General features: G+C 39.7%; 2 protein-coding genes across 2 annotated transcripts in view; both read right to left on the reverse strand.

Moving 5' to 3' along the window:
* Positions 1–944: 944 nt before the first annotated feature.
* Positions 945–9,058, reverse strand: LOC118116190 (hydroperoxide isomerase ALOXE3-like). The gene is made up of 15 exons (XM_047342045.1): positions 8,592–9,058; positions 8,216–8,393; positions 7,854–8,055; positions 6,903–6,984; positions 6,565–6,687; positions 6,353–6,456; positions 4,862–5,028; positions 4,605–4,745; positions 4,184–4,387; positions 3,942–4,028; positions 3,679–3,848; positions 2,549–2,670; positions 2,341–2,441; positions 1,548–1,715; positions 945–1,448 (listed from the first exon to the last, which is right to left on the reverse strand). The coding sequence occupies exons 2-15, from the start codon at positions 8,366–8,368 to the stop codon at positions 1,269–1,271; spliced, it is 2,004 nt and encodes a 667-aa protein (XP_047198001.1). The 5' UTR covers positions 8,369–8,393; positions 8,592–9,058; the 3' UTR covers positions 945–1,268.
* Positions 9,059–10,062: 1,004 nt separating this feature from the next.
* tbck (TBC1 domain containing kinase) overlaps positions 10,063–14,586 on the reverse strand; it is a 43,657-nt gene continuing 39,133 nt past the window's right edge. The window contains exon 26 of the mRNA XM_035167565.2: positions 10,063–10,468. Within this exon, the coding sequence (XP_035023456.1) occupies positions 10,358–10,468 (111 nt within the window). The 3' untranslated portion in view covers positions 10,063–10,357. The remainder of the gene's footprint in view (positions 10,469–14,586) is intronic.

The following is a 14,586-nucleotide window of genomic DNA, read 5'->3' on the forward strand; positions in this document are numbered from 1 at the left end:
GCATGCCCACTAGCTAAAAAACGAAGACACGGGCATTTCAGCCCTCATGGGCAGAAGACTATGGCTTTGTTTTTCATAAGGACCGTGCTGTGTGCACGTTATGTTTTGAAAATGTTGTGTGCCAAATGTCCAGTGTTAAGCGCCACTTTGAGACAAAGCACGAAAGAAGTTTCAAAGATCAGGCAGACAAGGGAGAATCGATCAAACGTGCAGTGTCCAGGTATGAGAAGCAGCCCAACTCTCTCAAAGTCTTTGCCACTGCCAAAAACCATGCGACTGAAGCAAGCTTTTCGCAATTCTGAATGAGTGTGGTTGGTGGGGTTAATGACAAACTTATTATTGCAATCATAATGAGATAAACATGTTTCTTTAAAGTGTTGTTCTATATATAGCCAATATGGATGGAATAAAATGACATGTCTGTTGGAAATATTAATGTGGTTCAGTAATAAAACTTTATATTCAAAAATGTTGATATGGCACACTAATTAACAAGAAAATGTCAAATTGGCACTTATTGTCAAAAAGGTTGCAGACCCCTGTCGTAGGTAATACGTCCCGACCAGACGTTAAAAATAGTTTATAGGAAAAGCCATTTTTCTCCCTGATTGTATCATCTGCTGTTGTAGGTCATAAAGAGGCAGCAATATTTAAAGAAGACTGTTTCATGAGTTAAAAACTCCTTGTGGGGGCTTCAAGTAAAAACCCACCCAACCCTATTGTTTAATTGGTTAATTGACCAGCACCAGAATTCTGAGAATAGATTGATGTTGATGACTAATGTCTTGCCTTGTGGCTTCTGCTTTTGGGTCCCCATCTTAGTACAGTGTACTGACGGTCGCTCAGAAATATGAGTGTAGAAATTCACAATGTAAAACTCCACATTACAACCAAAGGATCCATCTGTCAATATAAGAACAATGAAAAGACACAATGTATCAAGATGTTGTTTTATATTGTTTTTATTGAGGCCTTTGCTGTGATTAATAAATAATAAATAAGCCACATGAATTTTATATTCATATGAACCATCATGATTGTTTTTATCCCTAAAACACATTGAAAAAAAGCTTGAAAGAAAGTTGTTTCCTTTTTTCTGTAACACTTCAAAAAGGAAAGAAAAAAGATTTAAAACAGTAATTTTTCACCAGAGTTTGTAGTTTGATTGAAGAGTTGTATATAAGTCACAGAGCAGCATATAGTAAGATTGAAAAAAAAACGTGATGCTGAAATAGGCCAACAGCTGACGAGGTCGCTCATTTAAGTGTTTAAATGGCAACACTATTTTCAAAGCTGGCTGGATCCAAGTACGTGTACGGCAGACTCAGAGGTTCGTTTCTGTTTTTGATGTCAACACTCAACTGGAGAAGTTCTCGCTGGAAGCGCTTTATCAGCTTGCGGGGAAAACCCTCAGTGAAATATTGCTCCGGGTACTGGCCAAGCGGGACCTGATGTTCAGTGAAAAAAATAAATAAATGGTATGATTATATGATTAATGTACTAATGGTATGATGTATATAATATTTCATGAAGTCTTGCATACTCACAAAGTCAGAAGACTCCTTGCTGAGCAGCCACAGGGTGGACATGCCCTTAACTGTGGTGCTGATGTCAGGCAAAGTCTGCATCATAATGTGGTCTTTTGTTCCCTTTGTTGTTGGCGGAGGACGCTGCAGGGAGATGGGAGTGTTGGGCATCCAGGCACCATAGTCATACTACAATGAAGAAATGATAACTGGTTAATACTTTTTGAAGCAGTAGCACTGAGACCATATGAAAAATTAAAAGCAGTTTTCAGGAACGCTTGTGGCTTGGCTGTGGGGATGTCAGTCTCTTGATCAGTCGTTCCACTACTTAGTTCCAGACATAGATATTTCAGCTACTATTGGAAGGATTGCTATTATACTTTGTAGTAACATTCATGGACCCAAGAGGATAAGCACTTATCACTTTCGTGATCCCTTGACCTTTCCTCCAGCAGCACCATGATGTCCGGTGGTTTTGAGAGAAATGTCTCCACACAATGCTCTGCTGGATTGCCAATGAATTTGGACGAGACATTATTGTTTCAGGATGAATTACAATTACTTTGGTTACCCTCTAAGTTTTCATATAACAATCTAAATTATTCTTATTTTAACTTTTTTGCTCAATACTTTTCATTATTTGTGTTTATTACCAAATGCTATCATATAAACACAATGACTTTTTTGTTTATGTTCAAGGTTGTTGTAAAGGTCAGATATCACCAATTTGACCAGAATTCATTCATCCATGTCCATCCACCTTAACCACTCAGCACCATTACAATTGATCATCCTGGTTTATTAAAGGATTCACCTGTCCACTGTTCACAGCTGAGTGCTGGCATGAGCAGGTGAAGATCACCATGGTGACAAACTTGATCAGCTCAGCCACAGTGGAAAATTTCTGTGGAATTCCTGAGAACAGAGCATCAATTGCATTACTAAAAGATGAACTTGTCTAATGTTAAAATGACCAGATGAAGTTTGATCTATGATTCATGGTATTTTTTGGTATTTGGCACCTGTTTGTTCTTGAGAAAGGAATCCATGTTCAAAAATGTCCCGAATCCAGTCCTGCAGCTCAGAGTCCTTCACAACCACGTCGTCAGTCTTGTAGTAGTAGCTGAGTACTCCCTTCACAAACCTTGGACAAATGTGGAAAAGTACTGTAAAACACATTCCTCCTTGAAATACACATTTTTATACACACTATAGTAGTAAGAGGCTCTTTGGTGAGATAATTTGATTGCCATCCCTTTAATAGCTAATGTTAGCGACTGTTTTTATTTATGGAAAGTTAGCATGATGTTTGAAACAGTAACCAGACAAAATATACTTATTAACTTTCTTGCCAATATTTAGATGAGAAAATTGATTAATTGTGGCACTACAGCAAAGTGACTTAGCTTAGCATTAAACTGGATGCAGGGGGAAACACAATGGACAACTTATAATAATGAACATGTTGCATCTCTTTGTTTAAGCAGAAGCAGATGTGGTTTTGAGGGAATTGCACAAGGTCGGAGCCAATCAGCAATAGTCTCACGATGAATAATCCTCTCGCAGATATTTGGACCAAGACTCCATCTTACATTCGCCGAACACTGTTTACAGTCTGACCAGTTTCTATTATCACACGAGTCAAACGTTTGTCCACACAAAACACAAACAGTGATACTTTTTGTTGGTGCTTTAGGTCCATACAACATTTTGGCTAATCTACAGTGTATATAGCTAATGGGAATAATTTCAGATAATAAACTGTTGGTAAAAAAAAGGGAGGACACATGATGTTGAGCATGATCACTTACTTTGACTGCAAATTGTCTTTGCGTAAACAATATGTATAGTATCCTCAGTATTGCTGATGTCTATACAGTAAATTTGTTGACTCATATGTTGACGCACTTTGAATAACATTGAATAAAATTAACCCTCAAATCCTATATTTGTATTTTCAGGTCACGTTCCTGTGAGGATTGGTGCTCTCTGTTAGCGGGGCAATCTCATTGACACAGATGTGTTGCCTTTGTGCTGGCCAGCTAATCTGTCCTCATTACCATCACTTCATCCAGCAAATAATTACACCAGGTATTACAAACTGTTTTTCCCTGCTTGTGAGATAATGCAAAATGCAAAATGTCTGTCATACGTCAAGATGACATTCCAAAGCCTGAGTCCATCATCCTTGTAGTAGTAGTTTGGCATGTCCCTAACCCCACGCTCATCAACGTCGTCTGGTATACAGAGGGACTTGTAGGTCATTGAGGACAGTGATCTCTTCATGATTGTGAACATGGCCTCTCCCCCAGAGGCTGCAAACTAGGAAACAGTCAAATATGAAGGGAAAAGACATGACAGAAAACAAATTGCTGTGTAATTGTAGGTCTTCAGAGCGTGATGGTCTTTTTGTACCTCTGTGAATACTCCTTTCTCAGAAATTAGAGCAAGTCGAGCCAAGATGTTGATTTGCAGAGTGTAGCGAGTGTGAGGTACAAGGAGCTGGGAGAAAGAGGACACTCTGTTATTAACATCATCGTTTGTCAAAAACAGAAATCTTAATGCCTCCTTGCCATTTAGCATTGTGAAATACAGGCACTTTATATAAAACACTAATACACAATGGTTCTTTAACTTCGGTGGATAGATTCTGTTACCTTGTACAGTGGATGCACCATGGGCACATTGCGCAGAAGTGACACTGCGAAAACTTCAGCCAGCAGGTGAGTGCGCAGCAGGTGAACGTTGAGTTCATGTTCTTGGAAATCTGCACTTCTCACAAACATCTTGGCCATCATCCAGTCATACGCAGAGTCAGTGGGAAAAAAGATTGGATTGTCATCCGCGGGGGTTTGCTTCAGCTACAGGACAAGATAGAGGGGCATGGTTAATTGAATCAATTTAATCCAACACAGACAGAAATAATTCATTCCAGCTGCTGCAGATGAAGTTTCCATTGTTTTGCTTGAATACAATTTTAGCAAATTAGATGCTTCTCTATCCTTTGAGTGATAGCTGCCTGGATCAATACTCAAACTTACAGCTTGTGTATGCGCCATGTTTGAGAGCTTAACTCACCTGAATAGCAATTGGCATCAACTTGCCCTGTCTTTTGTGGAGCAGGACGAGGGGGGCCATCAAGTACTGCTTCTTCCCATTGATGGTGTTTGCAGTCACTCCATCCAAACGCTTGTAGTCACAAAGGAATATGTTGCCTCTCTGTTTGAAATTATATTGAGGTTGAAAAAATCATTGGACAATTGGGGTTAAAACATGGTTTTATCACAAAGATAAATTGGATATGAAGAAATTTGCAGTCAGTATGAGACGGTCACCTCTATTTCTTCCGTCAAGCTACCATGACCATGGAGGAAGACCATGTCATTAGTGACTGGAAAGTTTTCTGGCAGTACTTTGCAGCATCTGATCATTATGGGGTTGACACCATTTAGATACTGGGAGGCAAAGAATTCATCCTCCTGCCATTGTTCCTCGACATATTCTAGGAAAAAAACAGAACAATCTGTTACAGACTATTGTAATTCCTTATTATGAGGCTCCACCAGTTAGTCTTTACAGACTGTGCAGCTTGTCGCTGGCATGTTTAGATGTTTCTTTGATGCATATACATTTCCTTCTCTGTCAACTTTTTTTCTAATAATAAACAAAGTAAAGATGCTAATAGAGAAAATAGCCAGTTCCTGTGTCTTTAATCTGCAGATGCATATATTTTCTGGTGTCCTGATGTCAATTGGGAGCTTATTTCAACTTTTGAGAGCCAGGACAGCAAACAGTCGTGATTTTGTTGAGTGGCTAGCTCGCAGTGAGGGAGTATCAAGCCGATTGGCAGATGCAGAGTGGAGTGGACGGGCTAGGGTGGAAGGTTTGACCATGTCCTGGATGTAGACTGGAGCCGATCGATTCACGGCACAGTATGCAAGTATTCATTTCTTGAAACAGATACGGGCAACCACTGGTAACCAGTGAAGGTAACGGAGGAGCGAGGAGAGTGAGTGAACTCAGGAAGGTTTAAGACCAGTCAAGCTGCTACATTCTGGATGAGCTGCAGAGGTCGGATGGCACTAGCAGGTAGACCTGCCAGGAGGGAGTTGCAATAGTCTAGGCCTGAGATGACAAGAGCCTGGACCAGAACCTGTACTGCCTTCTGAGTGAGAAGGGGACGTATTCTCCTGATGTTGTGCAGCATGTATCTACACAAGTGGGTTGTTGTAGCAATGTTTGCAGTAAGGGAGAGTTGACTGTCGCGAATCACACCCAGGTTCCTAGCAGTCTGGGTGGGGGCTACCATGGAGTTGTCAATGGTAATAGTAAGGTCATGTGTGGGAGAGCCTTTCCCTGCAAGGAAAAGTAGCTCAGCCTGTCGAGGTTAATTTTCAGGTGATGTGCGCACATCCACTGAGAGAAGTCAGTCAGACAGGCAGAGATTCATGCTGCTACCTGTGTTTCAGATTGGGGAAAAGAGAGAATTAGTTGGGTGTCATCTGGGTAGCTGTGGTAGGAAAAGCCATGTGAGTGAATGACAGAGCTGAGAGAGTTGGTGTACAGAGAGAAGCGGAGAGGACCCAGGACGGAACATTGAAGGACCCCAAGAGAGGAGAGTGTCTGTGGCAGAGTTAGGATGCATGAGTGAGAAAGAGACAGATGAATGGAGGGCTGATAAAACAAATGAGGCAAGAGGGGAAGGAGAGAGGGAGCGAAAATAGTATAATGGTGCACTGTTAATTATCTGAATGAATACAGTTGACTATATACTAGAATGCATACAATATCAAGTATCAAATTAATCTATCATGATAGCACAGTACCTGATGTTTCAGTCATCTTGCAGCGGAACACCCGATCAAACGCATCAATGTCAGTCCATGGCTCGTCGCGTTTTTCCAGTCCTTTCACGTACAGCTCAATCTCCCTAGAAAATGAAAAACAAGTAACTTTATTGTAAAGTATTTGGTGATTTGATAAACAGGCAGCTTTATGGTTAATTAATAGATATCTGTTGGAAATTTGAGGACTTTACCCAGTTGCTGCAGTCCAAACAAACTCTATATCCTTGGTGTAGGAGAACCTAACCTCAGGAGGGAGAGAAAGAGGACTTTTCCCCTTAATGCAGTGAGGTAGTCCTTCTTTCAACTCTTCCCAGCTAGAGAAAACAGAGGGGAGTAACAAACTATTAACAGTATTAATTTAGAGTGTGCAAGCTTATAATACTTGACCAGTATTCAATTTTACATTTGGGCAATGCATGTTGTACTGTAATGCATTTTTTTTAATTCCCAAAAAAGGTGAAGGCAGTTTTGGTGCATGTTAGCTTTGAGGTACACAATGCTAACAATTTAACAAGGTCTGATCTCTTACCAGTAGTCTTTCTTTCGACCAATGAGCTCCTGCTCCCTGGCATCCTTGGCAAGAGGGTGGGTTTCTTCAAAGGCTATCACAGCTTAAAACAGGAAGCACAACAAGGTTTTAAACATAACAGGATTGAGGAACATATAATTACAGTAGAACAAACAGTATACAAGAATGTAAATTAATAGTTTACATAAGGTAAATGTTAAATTGGAAACAGGGAAAAGAATACAGACGAGTCGGTTCACTTCTGTTGAATTGTCAACCACTTGTCAAGAAGTGGGTTTCATATTTTTAGGAAGACGTTTCATTATTTGCATTATTTGGATATTTACATGGAAAGCAGAAGCTTGTCGTTTTGCTGGCAGTGTGCAAAGTGAGATGGCCTGTGCAATATGTTTGTCTATAGGAAAGTTCACAGATATTCCAAAGGTAGCAAGAAAGAGGTCCGGTGTTGTTGTTTGTTGTAAGCCTTTGATCTGAAGTTAATTATTAGAGACCAGAAGGAGTGGAGTTTGGGACATAGTTAATGGACAAGCGTAACTGTTTCCTGTCCGCACTTATCATATAAGGGGGAGGGTCTTAATTTTGTTGAGTCAAGTTCATGTACAACCTTGAAATGTATATGATGATGTCTAACATTTATGGAGCTGTTGTTGTCACTTATTAACATTAAAAAAATTAAGTATAACAATTTGGTAATTTTTTATTTTCTAAGCTTCTTCGAAATATAGTCAAGGGTGTATGGCTTTGCTCAATGCTATAGAGGTAACAGTAAAAATGAATACCTTAAATGTGCACCTTACTGAATCAGGACTTTTAACTGTGTAAATTGTGGCCCCTTCATGGCCCCCAATTTAGAAAAAATCTTAGATCCACCACTGGCTGGCGGGACCTTTGTTCTTCTTCTGTGGTCAGTAAATAGCACACAAGATGTAGGACAAGCTAATTTTCACAAACCTTTTCCCTCTCTGAAGAGGTGCACCTCACGGTCAGTGATCCAGCGGTGGACAGGAAAGCAGTATGTGTCTCCTTCAGGGGATCTCACCTCCACTTTAGAGGGGTACCAAGAGTCTGGGAAGACTAGGAAATGCTGCTTGTCTAGCTCTATCAGGAACAATGTTCCAAGGGATTTGCGGCAGCTGACAGTGAAATGTGCAACCTGGGGTAATGACAGACACAGTTTGAAAACATTTATCCATGAGGTGGAGATAAAGTGGATTTGACAGAATAAAGCACAACATGATGGCCTTACAACTGAAATGTAATAAATGTAATAGTGCGCTATGAGTTTTAACTTAAGAGGGATACTCCAAACTTACGTCTCCTTTGAAGAGGGCCAGAGACCCTTTGAAGCCCCAAAGCCAGCTGCGATTGCTCTCCCCTTCTGAGCCCACCAGCTTAATGTAGACATTGTTAATGGTGGTGGCTAAGGCACAGTTGGTGGTGTAAACTGTTACTTCGTAATTCACCATTTTCACCCTGGAAAGTTGAAGAATCCTGGTAGGGACGGAATAACATTAATCAGTCTGTCAGCAATGATAATGTTAACTGTCACTAAATCAGCTTGAGTGCATAGAATCAATTAGAATAAAAAAGGTTATTATAATGACTCCTATTAAATTTCTCTTTTCTTATTGATCTTTTGCAGTCAAATCATTGCAGACTTAAATCATTTCAAAAAATCATCTGTCTTACCTCTGCTGAAGAGATTGAGGAGTTTCGTTGATGGGACTCACCACTATCTATCTCTTTATATACATCCAGTTTAGTGGGTGTGACTTGTTAGTTCCAATAACTAACTCTCACAAGGCAACATGCACCAGGAAGAACCACAGGATTGTGAAACTATGACAGAATAGAAGAAATCGTGAAACAATTGTTACATGAGTAAGAAATGCAAATGTTTGCTTTTTGGGAGTTCTCTCATCGGATTCTATTCTGAAATGGGACCAGACAATGGCATTAAGAAATTCTGTAAAACTAGCTTTCGTAGAAACAGGATTGTGTCAGTCCCTGTTCCTGTTTTTTTGGAAGACACATGATTTGTTTGTTTCGAGGAATCTGCAACAAACTGGAGATGCAACTCCTCACCTCATCTTCTTCTCTTTATTCATTGCTGATAGTAAAACAGTTAGTGATTGTTATGATGATCGAGAATTTGACAAATACCTTAAATTCTCTCATTCACTCATAGCCTATACAAAAAATGTAGTAGTAATTCTGTCAATAATTGATATTCAGACTTTCAGCATTGACGTGTGAGGTCAGAACGGACTCTCAGAGAAAACTGGGAGTATAGGTTAGGTTGTTTGTGTGGTTTAGCTTCAGGTTTGCTGTGAGCCATACCCAGGCCCTTTGGTGGGTGCTGGGGCTCATTGCAGGTAATATGTTTTGTCCTTCCTTGAACTACCCCCAGACTGTTGGAGGGGGTCTGTCTGCTAAGGAAAGACATTCCTACTATATATATATATATTAGTGTGCGTATTTTTTGATCTTCAATTTTGGTTACTAGTCAGGCTCGGGAACGCCTTCTTGATACAAAAGGATCAGCCACTCAGACTGTGTGAAATTAATAAGGTCCGTAGACCTGTTTGGACGTGTTGGCAGTCATCTGGGTTGTATTTGGGTCCAGTGTGTGTATTTTGGTAAGTTTTGGGTGAAAAATGGCAATGTGGATGAAGTGGAGTTCTTTCCAAGTCGCATTTAAAATGAACAAAACATAAACTTTGTGTCCAGAAAGCTCTGCAGCAAAATCATACAAGGTGAAAGGATGGGGGATCAAAAAGGCAGCTTCCAGTGGGTGTCAGGACCTGTTTGACACTCTTCAGCAATGAATTTGGTGGTGAAAAAAATGGCCAGGGATCAATAAAGTGTTTCTGAGGTGGGTCACATGACAAAAAGTCATCATAACAGTGAAGATAAGGGTATTGTGGACAATTTGGACTTTGAGGACAAGAAAGCTAAAGAGTTGCCCTGAAAGGTTTTGATCCGTTGGCTGTGGCACACCCGTCCATTTGCATTTCCATCAGATGTAGTATCGTTACCACAATGACTACGCACACTGGTGGGAAAATCACCTTTCAAAATGGGAGATTCTCTACTCTCCCATTAACATGTCATGCAGTTACCTAGATCAAGTGGCACAGAACAAACAAATTTCAAGATATTTGTATTGAACACAATTTATCAATTTATCAGGGCAAAGATACGACTACACACAACAGTTGTTCGAGAAGAAATAATTCATTATTTCACTTTTAATAAAAAGAAATTAAATTACTTCAGTTCATTTCAGTCCAGGTTGTTGTTTTGCATCACAGTCTGATCAGAATGTGTAAAGTCCTCCACAAAAAGTCTTGATACAACTGTGATAAGTTTTTTTTTCACTTCAATATCAGCTCAAAATGCATTATACATTCCCTCCACTCATCCCTTTAGTTAATATAAAGCTGAGAATAATGTCAGATCTGAGGGGAGGGGACAGTCAGGAGTCCAGTGGGCTTCAGCTTGTTGAAGCCTCCATCCAAGATACAAACCCGTGGGAAGTTCACCTTGACCAGATGTGCTGCAAACTGGAGAGAAATTCAGAAGAGAGAGAGATTTATTTTTGCAGGTAGGCTACTTGTTACCTCATATAACTCAAACGTAAATATCTGGGTTCAATCATAGATTGTACATAAAGATGGACAGCGCGTCACCATTTTCTTTTGCTGTACAAAAATATCCGGGGCTTGCGGACACTTGGATGACACCACAGGAGCAGTATTGAGGCATTCTATGTTATTTTACATTTGAAGAATCTGTCACCATTTTCTTCAGTTTTATAGGATTCGGATGCAACAGCGTTTACCCCGGAAACTCCCAAACTGTTTTGTGAACTCAAACACTACACCCACCACCTCCATCGGAATAGTGATGAGTGGATAATGAGTGAATTATAATTTTTTCGGTGGACTATCCCTTTAATGTCAGTGTAGAGATTAAAAAAAGGTTATTCCAGAAATAACCTTAAGGAAGAAAGTGAACTATATTAATTTGGAATAAAAGACAGAGCACTTGTTGGGACTGTAAATGCCTCCAGCAGGTAATGCAGAGACTTCTGTTCTAACCTAACATTATCTTTTATTAAAACATCCTCAATCCATCCATCCATCCATCCATCCTTCTCCCTCTTGAGTTGATGAAATAATGTGAATTAAACATCACACTGAACATAATACTGTGAGCTCAAAAGGTATTACGTAAAGCACCAGTTACTGTGGAGACAATGTGCTGTTGTAACATCTTCTTCTAGAAAGACCTGCAGACTGTTTGCACTTGCTCATATGTAGACAATGTGCAGGTCACTGCTCAGTTGCTTAATGTTACACAGTGTTTCTTCTTCAGAAAGACCTGCAGACTGTTTGCACTTGAGCAAGTGTGTTTAAACTTGCCTATGTGCACATAGTGTGCAGGTTACAGCTCAGTTGATTAAGTGTACATAGAGTTTCTTCAGAAAACCTTTGCATCTAATAAAAGGAGCGCATCATAAAAATGGTGATTGCAAAATCTGAAACTGACCAATGACTAGTCTTCAGATATGTGACTCAATATACAACATACTACAACAAAATCTATTGTCTGTTCATTGGGTTTATTGATGTTCTCTCTGGTAATTTATCTACAGTCACAGTCCACAGATATGTCACTTAATAGCTGTCAGTGGAATCGTTTCCTGGCAGTCATGTTATATCAATGCTTTCTAAACTACATTGTCCCACAAAATTGAAGCTTTATTTTCAAACATGAAAACACTTTTGTGTGACATATTGTTGATAATAAAGGAACCAAGATAATGGGAAAAGCGTCATTGATTGTTTTTGTTGCTATGTGTGGTTTGTCGAAAGTTGTCAATTGTCAGATTCACAGCAATATTATTTGTGTTGTAAGAGAAACTAAACTGTATTTATATTTGTATATGCATATACAGGTTTGTATTTATCTATTTATATATATAAAAATGTTGATTTGTAAATGCCTAATGGGTGAAAGATTTTAGAATATGTTGTAATGTCCATCTAATATACTCAAAAAACCTTCATGTACATGGTCCTTTCTTTATGAATTAAGTATTTGTTTGTTTATTAAAAACAGGAAAGATCCTTCGACAGTACAAAAACTCAAATGTGAAAATAAAGACATAAAAAAAGTCCCTACAATGCAACAATGACATGCAAAATAGTCGGATTTAATTCATGTACGTAAGGCAACAAAAAAAACACTTTTGTTTGTATTGTTGATTGTTTTGTAAAAAAAAAAAGTTTCAACTTGCTGAAATATCCATGTTAAAAAAAAGGGAAGGAAAATAAATCATAACTCTGAATGCGAATCGGGTTTAAATTAAAGTTAAGATTTACAGTAAAGCCTGACCACACATTAGACTCATTATTTGAATCAGAGTTCTACTTTGAGTACAAATGACAACTGGTCAAAATCTGAAGAAATTCCTTGCAAGCAGACTTGAGATATCATGTTCAATTGTCCAAAAACATATTTTGGGAGGACACTGCGACCTTGACCTTTGACCACCTAAACATAATCAGTTATTCCATCAGTCTATTTAAACATTTATGCCAAATATTAACGCATTCTTTTTAAGCATTCTTAAGATGTCATGTTCACAAGGCGAAAAGGGGTTTATGAGGACCTTGGCCTTTGACCACAAAAAGAGTCCAAGTGAAATTTTTGCCAAATTTGAAGTTTGAGTTTTTTCACGCTGTTGTAATCAGGAGACCAAAACTTGAATTTAGATTGAGTGTGCCTGATACATCATGTTCACAAACACATGAGGCGACCTTGACCTTAGACCACAAAATTCGAATTAGTTCTCCGTGAGTCCAAATGAACAATTGGAAGAAATTCCCTCAAGGCTTCCTTGAGATACTGTATGTTAAAAAGAATGGGACAGATGGACGGACAGACAACTCGAAAACACTATGCCTCTGGCCACTGGTCTCGCCAGCATGGAGACATAAAAATGAAACATCAGACTGAAACATAATACTGCGAGCTACAAAGTTATCAATTAGGGTCGAGTTACTGGAGGGATATACTGTAAAGTTACACTAAACAGATTATACTTTTGATGTTACTCCTTATTTGAGCAGTGTAATGTAAGGGCCTCAGTGCTCAGAGGGTGCGGTTCCACTACACCAATATTAGATCAGCTTATACCTTCTTAAGAACATGGAATCTATCTCATTGAGCAAGTGTAGCCAGAGTGTACATATGTGTTCTTTTTCAGAATGACCTGCACGCTGTTTCTTCTTCTTCAGAAAATCTGGTAATGAAACCTCTGCATAAAATGTAAGTTTACAACACAAAGAAAAGTTACTGCAAAACGTTGAGCTGAGTGATGAATGAAGATGTGTGATGCAATGAAGGACCAAGGGATATTTAGGATGGAATTTGTGATCCAAAGCTTTACTTAATTATTAAGAAAAACTATACAAACTTGAAGTATAAAAACACCAAACAAATCCCTTTTTATCCATGTGTTTTTTTGTTTGTTTTGGCAAACAGTTTTAAACTTTTAGATTCAGCTTGCTGAAATGTCCTTCTTAACTCTGAATGCCAATGGGGTTTAAATGTTAAAGGTTTACAGTAAAGCCTGACCACACATTGAGTGGACTCATTTTTTTGCCCCAGAGCTAATGATGAGGCCACTGGTGCAGTGCAGAGAAGTGTGAATGGCATTTAAGCACAATTGAGTCCTTATCGACCTTTAAGTTTGAGACCTGTACGACTGAGAGGTCTGTTCAATTACTGGGGTTCATCATAAAACTCAAATGTAGACTTTCAAATGCAGTGTTGGTCAGCATGGGGTGTGAGGTTGGTATGGGGGGTTTTGTGTTGTTTTAAAGGGGACATAGCATGCCCATTTTACCACAAGTTGATATGGTTCCTTGGGGTCTTAATGAAATGTCTGTAACATACTTTGGTCAAAATACCACAAGGATCATATAAAACAGCACCCTTTTTACCCTGTATAAAACAGCCCTCCACAGAGTGACCTGTTTTGAGTGCCTGTTCCTTTAAATGCTAATGAGCCAGCTCCCCTCCCCCTCTCCCCCCATGATTTTAAACGATATAAATTACATATTTTATATGATATAAATTATCAAATATGCATCCCATACTTTGTATTCCCCTTGTTGTCCTGGAGTTTTAATTTTCCCAATCACATAATTAAATGTCCCCCTCTGCCCATCCACTACAAGCACACAAGCAGACAGACAGAGAGAGAAAGAGAGGGGTGGGGGGCCATGAAGACCATCATTTACCCCGAACCCCGACATTCAACGGGTACAACAACAAGCGGAGAAAGCAGAATCGCGGGCTGACCTTATATATACAGTCTATGGGGCTGACCAGCGGAGAAATGCTCGCCAGTGAACAGCCAGGCGGCTGCGTGCTGGAGAACGGCGCTGCGCTGCCTCGCAGCGGCACTTCCGCGTCCGGTGTACCCCGGCGTAACTACTGTAACCCAGCGTAACTACTGTAACCCGGCGTAACTACTGTACCCCGGCGTAACTACTGTAACCCGGCGTACAGTAGAGCTGAACACTGCGGAAGTCTTCCACACAGCTGGCAGTGTGGAAGACCGCTGCGAGGCAGCGCAGCGCCGTTCTCAAGCGCGCAGCCGCCTGGC

This window comes from Hippoglossus stenolepis, chromosome 2, assembly GCF_022539355.2.
Source record: "Hippoglossus stenolepis isolate QCI-W04-F060 chromosome 2, HSTE1.2, whole genome shotgun sequence".
Classification (NCBI taxonomy): domain Eukaryota; kingdom Metazoa; phylum Chordata; class Actinopteri; order Pleuronectiformes; family Pleuronectidae; genus Hippoglossus; species Hippoglossus stenolepis.

Coding starts and splice junctions, on each gene's coding strand:
- LOC118116190 (XM_047342045.1), bottom strand. CDS start 8,368: ATGGTGAATTACGAAGTAACAGTTTACACCACCAACTGTGCCTTAGCC. Junction 4,029..4,183: donor TGGTGCATCCACTGTACAAG/GTAACAGAATCT, acceptor TCTTTCTCCCAG/CTCCTTGTACCTCACACTCG. Junction 1,716..2,340: donor CAGCTGTGAACAGTGGACAG/GTGAATCCTTTA, acceptor TCTTCATTGTAG/TATGACTATGGTGCCTGGAT.